This window comes from Siniperca chuatsi, linkage group LG21, assembly GCF_020085105.1.
Source record: "Siniperca chuatsi isolate FFG_IHB_CAS linkage group LG21, ASM2008510v1, whole genome shotgun sequence".
NCBI classification, from domain to species: Eukaryota; Metazoa; Chordata; class Actinopteri; order Centrarchiformes; family Sinipercidae; genus Siniperca; species Siniperca chuatsi.
Window position 1 is genome coordinate 16,904,595 of NC_058062.1, and position 14,241 is coordinate 16,918,835.

At 40.4% G+C, this 14,241-nt stretch overlaps 2 protein-coding genes across 2 annotated transcripts; one reads left to right on the forward strand and one right to left on the reverse strand.

The window, feature by feature from the left end:
* The first annotated feature begins 449 nt into the window (after positions 1-449).
* On the forward strand, positions 450-5,425 carry wbp2nl (WBP2 N-terminal like). The gene is made up of 8 exons (XM_044180755.1): positions 450-708; positions 1,300-1,408; positions 1,511-1,649; positions 2,079-2,171; positions 2,477-2,674; positions 3,176-3,289; positions 3,817-3,893; positions 4,018-5,425. The coding sequence occupies exons 1-8, from the start codon at positions 650-652 to the stop codon at positions 4,072-4,074; spliced, it is 846 nt and encodes a 281-aa protein (XP_044036690.1). The 5' UTR covers positions 450-649; the 3' UTR covers positions 4,075-5,425.
* A 574-nt stretch (positions 5,426-5,999) lies between these two features.
* Positions 6,000-13,049, reverse strand: LOC122868623 (heme-binding protein 1-like). The gene is made up of 4 exons (XM_044180760.1): positions 12,355-13,049; positions 8,964-9,102; positions 7,771-7,951; positions 6,000-7,250 (listed from the first exon to the last, which is right to left on the reverse strand). Exons 1-4 carry the CDS (start codon positions 12,430-12,432, stop codon positions 7,073-7,075), a joined length of 576 nt encoding a protein of 191 aa, XP_044036695.1. The 5' UTR covers positions 12,433-13,049; the 3' UTR covers positions 6,000-7,072.
* Between the last annotated feature and the right edge of the window lie 1,192 nt (positions 13,050-14,241).

Here is a 14,241-nt window from a genome sequence, read left to right on the forward strand (position 1 = left end):
CTCCTTATGGCAATGCTTGTCCCCATCTGATTATTACATAAGCAGTTTTTAACCTTTAGTAACTGCTGCATCCGGTCAGGGTTTCAAATGATTGTCCATTTATGCTGTCCTGATCTGTGATTACTATTAAAAGTCCATTAATTCTTCAAGTAGCCTAACTGGTTTTGGAACTAATATAGGCCTAATGAGCTGCTTATCAGCTGAGTGCAGGGACAGGTTAAATTCCGCGTGGACAGGCTTTCATCTACTTTATAAATTTTAATTGGGAATGAGATGGTTTCAATCAAATGAGGATTAGCTGTCTTTACCTAGCCACATGTTCAAGAAGGGCATAATGAATTCCTGCACAACTGTGATGCCAGAGGACATAGAGCACATTGAACTCACGTGTTGAGGTCAAAACTTTTATTGGACCTATTGGACCAAACCTGTACTTTGTACCTTTGTACACTCGATCAGATTTCAGACAATGGTCTAAATGGGCAGGTATCAGCAGGACACAGCAGCTTAGTTTGTATGCTAATGATGTTGACTGTCCCACGGTAAATCACGAGTTGTCAGACGGTGTGAGTGACGTAACGCCTGTGACGTTTCTGTGGTATCCCAGTCGTTTAGCACAGGCACCGAGAGCAGAAGACATCACCCGAACATGGCTTTGAATCGGAATCATTCGCAAAACGGCGGCCTTTTGATAAACAACGGGGAAAGGTATGTGTACATATATATAATCCGTCTATGTAGTTCATTTTATTAACTAGCTAGCTGTCGCCTTTCTTAGTGGCTTGTTTACCTTTTACTTTCCAGTGCGTAGTCAACATAGTGCTATCCAACCGCTAGCCTCCTGCTAACTGTTAGCTAGCTGGCCTGGTTAATATTAGCATAGCTAGCTAACACATCTGTTCCATTGTTGATGTTTGCGTTAGCTTTGTAGGCCGTCATCTTGGGGCAATTCAAATAATGTGTTTACTATTTTAAACCGGGGTAATATAATATTATTAATGACCGACTTTATAGCCTCCGCGTATCTTGACAGTTGGTTTAAGCAAGATGGCTAACTTGTAATGTTATCAAAACAGGAAGTAACGGTAGCTTTTCCTTTGGATGTTGACATCTTGTTAAAACAAAAATGTCATCATATTTAATCATGTGTAAAGTGGGTTAGCTACACGTTGTGAATTACAGTAGTTTCAAACAATTCTTCCATACATATTAATATTCTGTACCACAACTGTATCAGCTGATCTTTTAGAGTGGCTGTAACAGGTTACTTTTATTTTCACCTGCTTCTTTTTTTCCTAGTATTGTTAAGGAATGTAAGAATGTGGAGCTGTCATTCAGCGATGTCGCCTGCAAGACAGACCTGCTGAGGGGAACCAAGAAGGGCACCGTTTACCTCACACCATACAGGGTACATCTACATTGTGATCATGTTCAGTGTTCATATTCTCATACATCCATTTGTAACTCTCCCCTCACACTCTCTTGTCTCTTCCCTCATTTAATGGCTTAGTTGGTGTTTGTGTCCAGTAATACCAAGGATTGCCTGGGTTCAGCCATGTTCCCCTATTATCTAATGAAGGGTTGCAGCATTGAGCAACCAGTCTTTGGAGCCAACTACATCAAAGGGACAGTGTCAGCTGAGGCTGGTGGTAGGTGGCCTTTTGATTTTACTCTTAACTCGAATTTGCTTTGATTTTGTGTCTATAATACTAATTTGTTTCATAAATGATCATATTTGTATTGTAAAATACAATAGATATTAGGTGCATTATCTTAGTCAAAATAAAATTCAACTCAACTTTATTTATATAGCACTTTACACACAACACAGTTGATCCAAAGTGCTTTACAGCAGGAAAGCAAAAAAAAAAGAAAAAAGAAGGAAACAAACACAAGTAGAAAAATCTGAGTCGTGACAATAATAATAATAATAATAATGATAACAGTAAAGGCACATGGTCACACAGAACCCATAGTGAAAAAAAAGGACTGCACTTGCCGGTCACCTCTGACATTCACAATAAAGCACAGGTGTAGCTTTCTGTATTTGTTCTAAATGCAGTCGACTCTTTCATCAGGTGGCTGGGAGGGCCCGGCCCATTTCAAGATGTCATTCCCCAGTGGAGGAGCCATAGAGCTGGGACAGGATCTCTTCAAACTGGCCACAAATGGTTTGTATGCTAGTTTAGTCTTTAATCAGTGTGTCCCACGTTTCACAATGTTAAATATTCATTGAATACTCCTTAATATGGGGGTGAAACAGTTATTTAAATCCTTAAGTAATAATACCACATTGTAAAAATACATTCAAGGTTAAAATCTTAACAGTAAAGAAGTATAAGCACTAAATGTACTGAAGGTTTGAAGCGCCATTGAAAGCGTGGTCCCATTACTATAGATAAGATGGGCAGTTGGCGAAAAACAATCAGTCTAGTTTATTTGTTGTGAGAGACCCTTTTCTCTTGCTGTGTTTCAGCTTCTCGTGCTGCTCCTGCACAAAACGGTGCTGCCTCTTATGGCTATCCTTCACCTGGAATGATGAATGGCTATGGCCCACCTCCACATGCTCCTCCCGCCTATCCTTACCCATCCCCTCCTCAGCAGAATGGATTCTACCAGGGCCCTCCCCCTGCTGCTGGCAACATGGGCTACCCCTGTCCAACAGCCACTGCAGGTACAGAATTCAGTCATTTGTTACATGACATTTATATGTCAGATTCTACTGAAGGTACCCATGACAAATTAAGTGTAGTGCTTTTAGGCTGGTCATACAGTAAATGTAATTTACTAAAATAATTTACTTACTAGCTTTTTTTCTGTAGAGTTCTTTCACTTTCTTTTTTTCATTCTTTCAGTCAATAAATGTAATGTAGAAAAAGCCAGTATATACTCTAAGATGTGTTCAGACTCTCATAGTTTTTAGCCTTTAGGTTATGTTTCCCTGCATTAGTATGTTTTTTTTGTATACACGATTCTCGTCAAATGTCCTCTTTGCACATAAGTTATAACCCTTGAGGCACAAGTGATGCTGTGGTTTTGCTCTCTCCCTGTCCGCATTTATATATTTTTTTTGTTTTTGCTGTGTAACTAATTGCCCACACAGACTGTAACCTCATTTGACCTTGAAACTTCATCTCTCTTTTCTTTTCTTTCTGTCTGTCTTCCTGTGTTCCAGGAATGTACCCATCTGGTTTTGACTACATGGCCCCACCTCCTCCCTACCCTGGGCCACCCCAAAATTGGGCTGCACCCCCCCAGAACTGGACAGCAACACCACCACCACCTCCAGGTCTGTTTCTCTCTCTCTCTCTCTCTTTATTTTTCCTCTATGTATGTCTGTGTCACTGCACCCGTCAGATCTGATCTGTCTGCCTCAAAGTGAATCACTTCGAATCATGCCACCAAGAAAGGGGTGCTGATGTCTCATCCGCTACACATCAAAATTACAAAGGATAAACAAACTCCCCTCCCCATTCTCTTTTCTAGCACCTTGTGGATTTTGGTGAAAACAGCCTCACCCTGTACATGGGGTGAGCTTGGTACACTGTGCTAAAATGTCAGTTTGCCATATCTCCATTTTAGGACGAGCTTGAGTAGGACGTTTGCCTCTGTGCATCCTCAGGGTGTGCCAGTAAATTTTGTCTCGAGGATTCCTGGAGCTGTCAGTTGTTGTGCTTCCTATGACTAATACTGTGCTCCTCGCATCAGTTCTCCTTACAATGTTAGGAGCTGTAGCATCTGTTCCTAAATATGTTCAGCAGTCATCACTGTCTGTCTTTATCTCCCTGTCTTTGTCATGTCTCATTTTATGCACAGGTAACTCCAAGGCGGCTGAAGCAGCAGGCAATGCGTATTACAATCCCAGCAATCCACACAATGTCTACATGCCTAATGTAAGCTGCTTTGCTTGTCTTCTCCTCACTTAAAGTTGTGTGAACGTGACATGTGAGTTCTCCTTTAATGGCGCTTGTACAATGTTATTTATTTTTTCTTTTTCTTTTCTTTATTCCCATGCAGGAGCGACCTCCACCATATGCACCTTATCCAAATTCTCCTGACAAGAAAAGCAACTGAAGCTCACGCACCGTCACTTCAATTACACTCCTCTCTCTTCCTCTGTATCTTAAATATATTCTAAAGCCAGGAGCAGCGTTGATGGATACCTACTCAATTGTAGAATACAGCAAAGAAAATGCAAGTAATAGAGGGCTCAAAGATGTCAGTGATAATTCACCAATGAATTAATAACATTTTGGATACTGGAATAGCTTATAAAGCAGTCACATCTGTTAAATACTGTTTTTCCCTTACATAAGTTCATTTAAAATGATTGACAACTTGTAACTTTAGCTTTTCTGAGACTCATCATTATTAACATTGAGTGATGGGATTTATTTTACTCTGATTCTCTAACACGTCGGTAGGGATGCCTAAACTATCATTGTTAAGAGCTGAAAGGAGGAGGCAGTAATGGGGAATGTATTTTTTAAGACAGATTTATTACCAAATCATTTTGTAGCAATTTCTTGATTGCAGTTCCTATAGTTATAAACAATAGCAACTCCTATTATAAAAGGTAAAGTATTTTTGCAGTATCACTAAAGGTACCATGTGTTTCCTATACAGTTTTGCGTTGAGTAGTTGTTGTCCATATACAAAACCAGAACTGGGTTGAATAGTGTTCAGTAATATAATATCTGACTGATTCTCACAATATGAATAGTAATACAGCAAATTAAAGTTTCCTTCATATATGACCAATGTGATCCTGCACTACATCAGTTACGTTATATTAAAATCTAAGTAATTCTGCTCATTGTATGACCCAAAACTCATCATAATTTAATATATGTAATGGAGGTTTTTCTTATCAAAAGGAGCAGTGCATTGTTTGAAAAAGGGGATCCAATAGATTTCTCACATAACAAGTGTGTATGTGCAATATTTCAACCTCACATTTACAAGGTTATAGTTGACAGGCTGGGGTTACCTGGATGACCCTTTGCGCTACTCCTAGCTTCTTATTGTATTCATGTATGTAGAGCCAAGCTGAAACCACAACTCTACTCTTTGTGTAATTACACTAGTGTGGGGTTACAGGGCCACAGTGTTACATTAAGGGCCCATCAGTGTTTTGCCTGCTGTTGAAACTTCTGAATGAAAACCATTTATTCCTGATTAAAGTGAGGTGAGGTGTCAACAGGCTGTGTAATTGCATCCCCCTCATTGTGCATCAGTTAACACCTGTTGAAGGACTATTTGCACACAGTTAGAAGATAGTAGAGGATAGAGGATTTTTTGGGGTTTGGGTTAGTTTGCTTGAATTAATCAAATGTCTGTATATTAATATCTCTTTTGCAGTTCTTATTCCTCTTGCTGAATTTTGTCTGTCAATTAAAATCTAATAAATGAGTCATTTGTTGAATTTTGCATTTTGACATTTTTGTCATTTATCTTCAAGTTTTAAACACCAAATGACTTCAAATGTAACATTTTTATCTATCCTCATTTTAAACCCCTTAACTGGGTTAAATATCTTAAATATCTAATTGACATTTACCGAATTATTGCTGCATTTTCTTCATCAAGTCATTGATTTTTGATCTCTAATTTGCATCGATTAAACTTGTGTTTTTTTTTTTAAACATTTAATCTATATAAATGTAGTCCATTTACCATAATGTTTAATCTGTCATTTATTACTTTGGTCAGTTACTTAGATTTGCTGCTTATTGCACCATTAAAGTGTATTGGTAATCATTCTCCAAATGAAAGGCTTCACGTTGACTAATTAAGATGTCTTTTCAAGTTATGTGAAACTACACATGGTGTGTCTCCGGTCAAAAGAAGTCATTTCTTTTTACTTGCTTGTCACAGTAAATGTACACTGTAAATAGTACAACTGTACAGTACAACATTTTCCATAACTGTTTGGACTGGTACTGTCTCTGACAGCGTTTCACAAAATTAAGAAATAAGACAATTAGAATTATCCACACTCCTACTGAACAGTATATTTATTATGTTATGAAACACTATCAAACCTGAACATACTATTCACGCTTATCACAGAAAATCACACTGTACAGATGTATCCTATAACACTGTTTCAAGACACTCAATAAATAAAGGTGTCATGCACTACAACACAAAATATTTATTACACACGCACGCTTTCTGGGTCAACACATAACCACAAAGTTTATAACAACACCTAAAGCTAGCTAGCTAATTTCCACTCACAGCTGTCCACCCATTAATTCATAAAGACTAGTTCTACTTTATGGCTCAACTCCTGTTTCCTTCCAGTTCCTTACTCAGGAAAAGGAAGTGTGCTTTTTACTACCATGTATCTACTGTTTAATTCTATACATTTCTCTGTAGCCGCCACTAAATTGTAAACTAGATAAAAGATGTGCAAAGCCCTACTGTGTGTTCTTCAGGGAGATGAGAGCTCTACAGGGAGTTTATCGACCCTGTAGGACAAACATGTACTTCTAAAAGGAATGAAAAAATCAACTCAGTTGTATTTAAATACAGATTAATATTAGATTATTCACTGAGTTGCTTAAATAGCAGTTTATCTAAAGGTAGTTTCTTTAAGATCTATTTTCACTCAGCTTAGAGAACTGTCACAGTGCTACATATTCTTTTCAGTGATGCAAATTTAACTAAAACTTCTTAATGCTGCATTTGTCTAGAGCCTTAGAGTGATTCAAGCCTTTAATCACTCCAAGCTACAAGGGGTCAGTTTAAATTAGAAAATAAAGAAAATGTGATAATGAAATTAAAATATGTTACTGCTCTGATGTTGAATTGTAAGCTGTCCCATTGCTTGAACACCTAACTTCAGTGGAGCTACTGTATGTGTGACAAGCAAGAAGATCAGATGGGTAAAGGCAACATGGGTAATCTCTATCTGTTCATTTGGGTTGCAAGGTCTATCAAGTCACCATATTGCTCTTACCAATCAAATACTGTTAGAGCTAAAGGATTGTCGGCAGTGAAAGGGTAATTAAGGTTGAATAAAGAATTCAGCATTAGATTTGACTCAGATCTGATCGAATGGCTATTACGGCTCTTCTTGTAGAAACCACACCTCGTTGCGCCGTCCGTAAGGCTTGAGTGGTGGGTCGTAGCTGCAGCAGAAGTACTGCTTGCGCTGAAAGGGGGCCGTCTCACCCAGGGTGCGTGTCAAACGCAAGGCCTCTGCTCGGTACTCACTCTCCCCTGCGAAGCCTCCAAACTGCCTGTGAACGAACAAAAAAAAGACGTGGGGAGCATTTTTATTAGGTGGATATTTGGAGTGTTAGTTTAATTGGGTGAATTGTGTGGAATTTTTATTCTTTTTCCAGGATGTGCTATCTCACTGGAATGGAACAGGGACCCAAAAGGCACACATGCACACTGATATTTCAAACAACGTGCACCAGTGAGGTCAAGTAAACCTGCCTTATGAGGCCTGCTCTACCACAAAAGCCCTGCAGGAGACTGAACATATTAACTAAGGCCATTTTAAAATAAATTAGCTACTAGTGCATTTGGGTCAGGTGGGGTAACTGTGCTGCAAATTGGCTATAATTGGTTTAAAAATTTGGACAAATAATGACTAGTAATAGGCTACATTGGGAAACTCATGGAAAGATTTTAACACACCGCACCCCAAATCAACATCCATAATACTCTCTTACACATGGGAGATAAGTAAAAGTCTTGTTCCTGGTATATACATCAGCATTTTTTAAATGAAACACTTTAAATGACACCTACAGAGTGTAGACAGTCATGCCAGGCCGCTCCTCAATCCTGATGGCACTGTCGGCGGGAGTCGGGGGGCTTTGCTGGTAGTTGGAGGGGATGCGGATGCCAACCACCAAGCGGCGAGACAGAACACCGTCATTGCGTGGGTACACTGTGATGATGATGGGAGCAGCTGTACCCATGGCCTCACCTTAGAGGATGAAGTGTGAGACAGAAAGTGAGTTTAAATAAGAGGGAACGTAGATGAGACAGCAGAGAAACTCCATTATCCTCCCTAAAGCAAAGTACTAAAGGTCAGGATCTGTGTGGTTTTGAGTACATAATATCATTATGCAGATGCCAACAGTTTTATCCAGACACTGCAAAACAGGCCATGTATATCGCACCTCTATAAATAGCAAACACATGAAATGACGATTCTGCACTGAGGCCTAGTTTTCAGACTGCACTTTCAGCTGACTGTTATATTTGTCTGACCTCGAAGGACATTAGTGTCTGAGCATTATTCAAATGTATCCTCCAATAAAGCTAAGCCATTTTAAGTGAGCCAGCTTAAACTGTAACAATAGTTTGTTCATTCGAAATGAGGATGCGCTCAGAAATTAGACACATATGTTGATGCCATCTCTGATGTTCATTAATTCATCAGGGCATCCTAAGACCGGCGAGTGTTAAATAAGGAACAAAACCAGGAATATGAATTTTAAAAAGTACACCCAGCCTAAATAACCACAGAACTTAATACAAAAACACACAAAAAAGAATTATTAGTTAGAAAATTAACATGAACAAAATTAGAAAACTGAGAGGAGATTGTGATATTTTTAACCCTTTTATAAAGTGCAGGATTGGCCATTCACTACATAAAGAGCCATGATTAGTCACGTAAAAAAGATGAATCCAAGATTTTGTGAAAAACACTGTATTTTAATGACTTAACCTCAATTATTGGGCCAGTGTCTTTCTTCTCTGTGGCCTTCATCCGATTATGAATATCTTTCTATTACATTACATAAATCAGTACTCTTGGCTCATACTTTTCTTATTCATGTCATTTAAAAAAAAAAACAATCTATGAAACTTATTAGCTTGGGAGAGGAACAGGAGAGATAACAGAGGCAGTTCATGAGCCTAATTAGGTCCTCTAATGTCAGTGAACATATCTTGATCCAACAGGAAGTTTTATTTTCTGATTGGCTTACCTTGTTCATTGCTCCCGCCGATGTACATAAGCAGCTTCCTCACTAGCTCCCCTGTCACTTGGTCAAAGGTTCGTCCCTCAGAGGAAACAACAGCATATTTGGCTCCATCGTACCGCCGCACCTCAAAGCTAACTCCATCCTAGGGGAGACAGGGATATCAGAGGGTGGCTTAGGCATTAGCAGGTCAACCACAGCTACACAGTGTGGCATGCACAAATGCACATATGCAGAAATTGCTTTTATGCACACACACAAACACCGTTGTTCTCTTCCTGGGGATGGGTGCAGGGGAGATGTTAAGCTCAGATATGATTCACCTCTCACACACTGATGTTGACAATCTGCTCCAAAGGACGAAAGCCTTAAACTGGCGGTGTTTACACTCGGAGGGTTCAGTGTGTGTGTGTTAATGTGCGTGTGACTGCACACATGTGTGGGTGTGTGAAACCAATGTGGGCAGCCAAATAATAAGATGCAGATGACACATATTTACACTGATTTGATTTAATTTCTTCTTCTGCTCTGCAGTGTTCAGTCAGCCTACAGAGAATAATGGGCAAGAGATGCACGGTCTTACATAACAGTACACAGGCAAACACACACACACACACACACACACACACACACACACACAAAACTCGCCCACATCCCCAGACACACAGTGTTAATATGATGCAACAGTTTTGTATTAAATCTGATTAAGTGGGGCTAATGTGGAGCACAGTCACTCAACTATGCTGCAAAACTTCAATAGGTTTTGAAGGAATCTGGTTGCGATGCAGGTTTCAAATACAGCTCCTCATTCCACTAATGTGATTATACTGTGTGCTATTTTATAGTGCATGGCTCTGTGTGTGTGTGTGTTGGTATAATGTTGTAAAGCACTGGAATTTAGTTTCATAATGTCATTGTCATTCGTTCTCCTTACAATGTTTACCATCGACCTATAAGAAGCTGCTGGCTGCTGTAAAATATGCAGTTTATTATTTTGCAGATGATGTGTTTTTTAACATGATGCCAGCTGCAAAACAGACAACAATGGAAATACGCTCAGGGCATCATTTCCACTGCATATTCTCGTTCTTACGTGGGCTTCTTCAGTATGTTTTCTCTTCCCTGAATGAAAATTCAGATCTAAAAATGTCATGCAAATGCTTTCGTCTTCATCTTGTATATCAATTTGTGACTCTCTCATAGGATATTTAAATGTCTTCCAATTGCCATATTCGCTGCACTGTATATAAGTTGTATTTGCTATACAACTTTCATCCATCTAATATTACTGAAAATCCACCCCAGTGGTAACTCACTACAGACGACCTGAAAAACCTGTAAAGTGGTCCTGTAATCAGACAATGCAGCTGTATTCATTCCTCAGCACATACAAGATAACACTATGTTATCATGAAGCTCTAACTTGTGACAGGCTCCTGCATAGTAATTACAAGGGCTATGCTCTGTATGGCTTGTCAGTGGGACCACCATTAACATTGTGTACGTGTGACATACCAAGAAAGCAGAGCCTGACTTGTATTTAAGTAGTGCAATTAATTTGTCTGTCGTGTCTGTGGTTGTGTGCATGTGTGTGTTTAGCTGCTGTCTTATGCCAGTTTATATAGTGATAATTACTCTGTGCCTGAACACAGCACACGGAAAGTATTATCAACACTGTGAGTGTTAAATTGCCTTGTCATTTCAGCTTCTGTTAAAATAATTGTCTACATTCATTAGCAAACTTCTAACTGAACTCCACTTAGATGTTGCTGTTGTTCTACTGGGAATGTGTGTATAGGTACGTGTGTGTGACCTGCCAGGCAACTCCTCTGTATTCTGTCAGTTTTAATTAAGAGTGTAAGGTGTCAGTCAGGCGGGTGCCCCACGGATCAGGTGACAAGCTCTGATTTCAATACCTGCTGTTTAAACAAGTCAGTCAAGTCCAGAGATTTGATGAACCTTGCTGCTCTGACTTATCATGGCTGTTTAATGAACCGGAAGTGTGGGTACTGTAGTGACCTTGCTGCATTTGGATCAGTAATATAAATGGTCGATTATTAATTATGATCCTGATCTGAATTATTTTCCACTTCAATTGTGAGTATTTACAAATCATTAAAACGCAGTTATTTGTACACATACTGCTGGCTTAAACAGTCTTCTTTTGAATTTCAGCTTCAGACAAAAGATGTCAGTGTGCAGTGTCAGAACAGATCTGCTTTCCTGTGTGTGTGTGTGTGTGTGTGTGTGTGTGTGTGTGGGTAAATGTGTCAGTTTGGGTCATTTGATTCCCTGTTGTGTCTGGTCAGTTGGGCTGGAAGTTCTCTTTGTCTCATTCTGTCTGCCTTTGTCTCCCTGTCAAAAGTTAGCTGCTATTCAAAAATAAACACACAAAGCCTATTTCAAAGCCCATGCCAACCGTGACATTACATGGCTACATGCACATTTACAGTAGTGCGCCGCAGGTCAACAGGGCACGGGAGAAGAACCTCGAAATGTCTGTTAGGCTTTGCTTCAGTTAACAACACACATCACTGAGTTTACTGGAATCTTTCCAAAGTGTGCATACAGGCAAACACAATATATACATAAACATAACAAGGGGCAGGGTGGGGTGCTGACATGGAAAGGGCATGCCCTTCCTCCGCTGTGACGTCAGTTTTCTATGTCACTGTCCTCATCAGCGATGGTCAGTGTGTAGCAGCGTACACACCCAATCCATACATGAGCTCATGGGTTAACCACAAACACGTCTGATCTGCATCCTCTTCCAGGGCAGGGTCAGGATGTATGCACAGCACGCGCGCAGTACCTCTCTTTCTCACACACATAGACACACATGCATCTACAATGTCCGGATGGAAAAAATAGTGACCCACAGCTTTGCGTGCAACACTGAATAGGAAACCTTAAAACCTTTCTGGCTTGTGTGTGTGTGTGTGTGTGTGTGTGTGTGTGTGTGTGTGTGTGTTAGTTATTGTTTTAAGGTTACACAGGACTCAGCATCACCATCTGTATTCATGTCTGCCTTGTTGACTGGCAGAGGACCTCTGGCTGGTTTGCCCCTTTGCCCCACACTGCGGCTCAGCAGGCATGCTCATAGGTCACAAGCAATTAACTGCCAGGCTGTCAGTCAAGATTACAGGGGCTGTGATAACACTGCAAAATCCACGACCATTTTAAACAAAATGACCACAACATTACCTAGTTAGTGTTAAGTGCTGGATAAAATATGTATGCAAACAGAAGGGGAAACCTTGCATCTTTACAGTACAGCAGGATTACTGTGCCTAATTAATAATAGCTGCACACGCGCGAAAAGAAATGTAATTTGCAGAAGCTTTAAAGATATCAGAGTGATGAAGTTGTGTCTGGCAGGTGTCCGCGCGCTGCTTACCTTCGTCTCACTGCTGAGCAATTTATATTCCGTCTCCTCGGTGTTTCCGAAGAGCGAATTCTTTATCATGCCAAACATGTCGCTTCGGCCAGGTCACCTCTCCTCTCTCCGCTCCTTTGGTTTATTGTCTGTCCTCCCTTTCGTCCTTGTGCTTTTTTTTCCCCCAAACAACTTTCTCTCTCGGTGGACAGCTCCCTTATGCGGTCGTCCAACTCCTGGAAAAAAACCTTGATAAACAAGAGGTAACTTCTAGCAGTATCCAGGTGCTCCAAAGCGCAGATTCTCCTCCAGAGAAGAGTGCGCGCTTTGTGCCAGTGAGCACAGACCTCTCCAAAAACAGATGCTTCTTCCTTTCGGAGACAGAAGTTGGAGATGCTGACTCCTCGCCCCTTTGCCGAACCAAGGAATGAACAAATCAGCCTCTACGGGTGGAGTGTCTCCGCCCTCCTCCGCTCTTTGCTTTTCCTCTTACCAGCTTGACGCTCACTTATATCACCACCTTTCACTCTTAAACGTTTAAGTTCACTTAAAGTGGGGCATCAAGCTGACAGCATAGAGCTACTTTTCCATGGCTTATTACCCTCAGATGAGTTCAGGTTGAGCTGACATTAAAAACACATTGACTTGCATAACCAATTCCCTGGTATGAGATGCAGCATCATACTCTACAGGGAGTCACCTCCTCCAAACCCCCACACCCCAAAAATAGAGTAACCTTCAGTGCCACTCAGCTTTTGTTAGGGTTTCTCTCTCATTCTGTTTGTCATGGCTGTCTGTTCCAGGACGCGTAAAACAGTGGGGCGTGGAGAAGCACATTTACATCTTGCTTTTTGTGCAATATAAATTTTGACACAAGCTGTTGGTTTGTCAGTATGCATTGTACTTTCTTTCCAGGGCTGAGTGTGTGTGTTAGTTTGGAGCAGCGCGTGTGTGCACGTCTTACTCCCTGTGTCACTGTGTGTTGCTTTGCTTTAGGGTTGGTCTATTTAGATTCACACTGAAGGCAATGTTAGTCACCACTTTAGAGTAAGAGGAAACAGAAAGGGTAGATTTAATGAAAAACGTGGGATGGATAACATAGGGCCAGAAAAGCTGAGGTGCTGTATGAGGGAGCTGTGGACGGAGGGAAGAGGCAACAGAGAAGAGACAGGGTTCCATCCAAGCTGGCACGGCAGCATGTCTAATTGAATTGATTTGAATGCGTATTTCATTGTATTAATTTTTTGTTGAGTTGCAGAGCTCATGATTTAAATTTTGAGGATGCAGCTTGTAGTGTTGTTAAGCAATTATTTAAGTCTCTCGGGCACTGTTGATAAGGGGTTCCTTTCTAACCACTGTTCATCTTGACTGATGCAGTTTCCCTGTGTTTGACATGTACTGTGATGCTTTTTGAGACTTTTCCTCTTGTCCCTTTACATAATGTTGCAGTGTCTGCCACTGATGCACAAGGCAACAACATTCTGGCCTCTTTGTACTGATGTGGACTGCCTCAAGTTGCGTTGAAGCCTCACTTAAAAAACAGTGACCACAGCTGGTAACAGGCTACTGGTCATTGCTATTCAACTTAATGACTTACTTGTTTTGTAACTGGAGTTAAATGGGGTGGGCAAAGATGCTAACCAAAACATGAAAAAGGATATAACTTTTAATGAGCTCAGTCAGTTATAAAGGCAGATGCACGTCATTATATACTCTCAAAGTTCTCAAACATCTTATGCGTAAGTATAACTTCTGTATAAGCACAAGACCATTAGAAACAAAGACTGAAAGACCCTGGATGGGATATTCGTTTAACTACAAACTACAGGTTCAACAATACACACCGAGTTGAATCAAAGCCTCAGCAAAGGTTATTGCAGGGCAATGTAGTGTTGTTTGTTGTCCACC

Excerpts from the sequence above, each read along its gene's own strand:
- wbp2nl (XM_044180755.1), top strand. The coding sequence starts at position 650 with ATGGCTTTGAATCGGAATCATTCGCAAAACGGCGGCCTTTTGATAAAC. Across the intron at positions 1,650-2,078 it reads AGTGTCAGCTGAGGCTGGTG|GTGGCTGGGAGGGCCCGGCC; the intron begins GTAGGTGGCCTT and ends CTCTTTCATCAG. Across the intron at positions 2,172-2,476 it reads CTTCAAACTGGCCACAAATG|CTTCTCGTGCTGCTCCTGCA; the intron begins GTTTGTATGCTA and ends GCTGTGTTTCAG.
- LOC122868623 (XM_044180760.1), bottom strand. The coding sequence starts at position 12,432 with ATGTTTGGCATGATAAAGAATTCGCTCTTCGGAAACACCGAGGAGACG. Across the intron at positions 9,103-12,354 it reads TGCTCAGCAGTGAGACGAAG|GATGGAGTTAGCTTTGAGGT; the intron begins GTAAGCAGCGCG and ends TGTCTCCCCTAG. Across the intron at positions 7,251-7,770 it reads GGCATGACTGTCTACACTCT|GCAGTTTGGAGGCTTCGCAG; the intron begins GTAGGTGTCATT and ends GTTCGTTCACAG.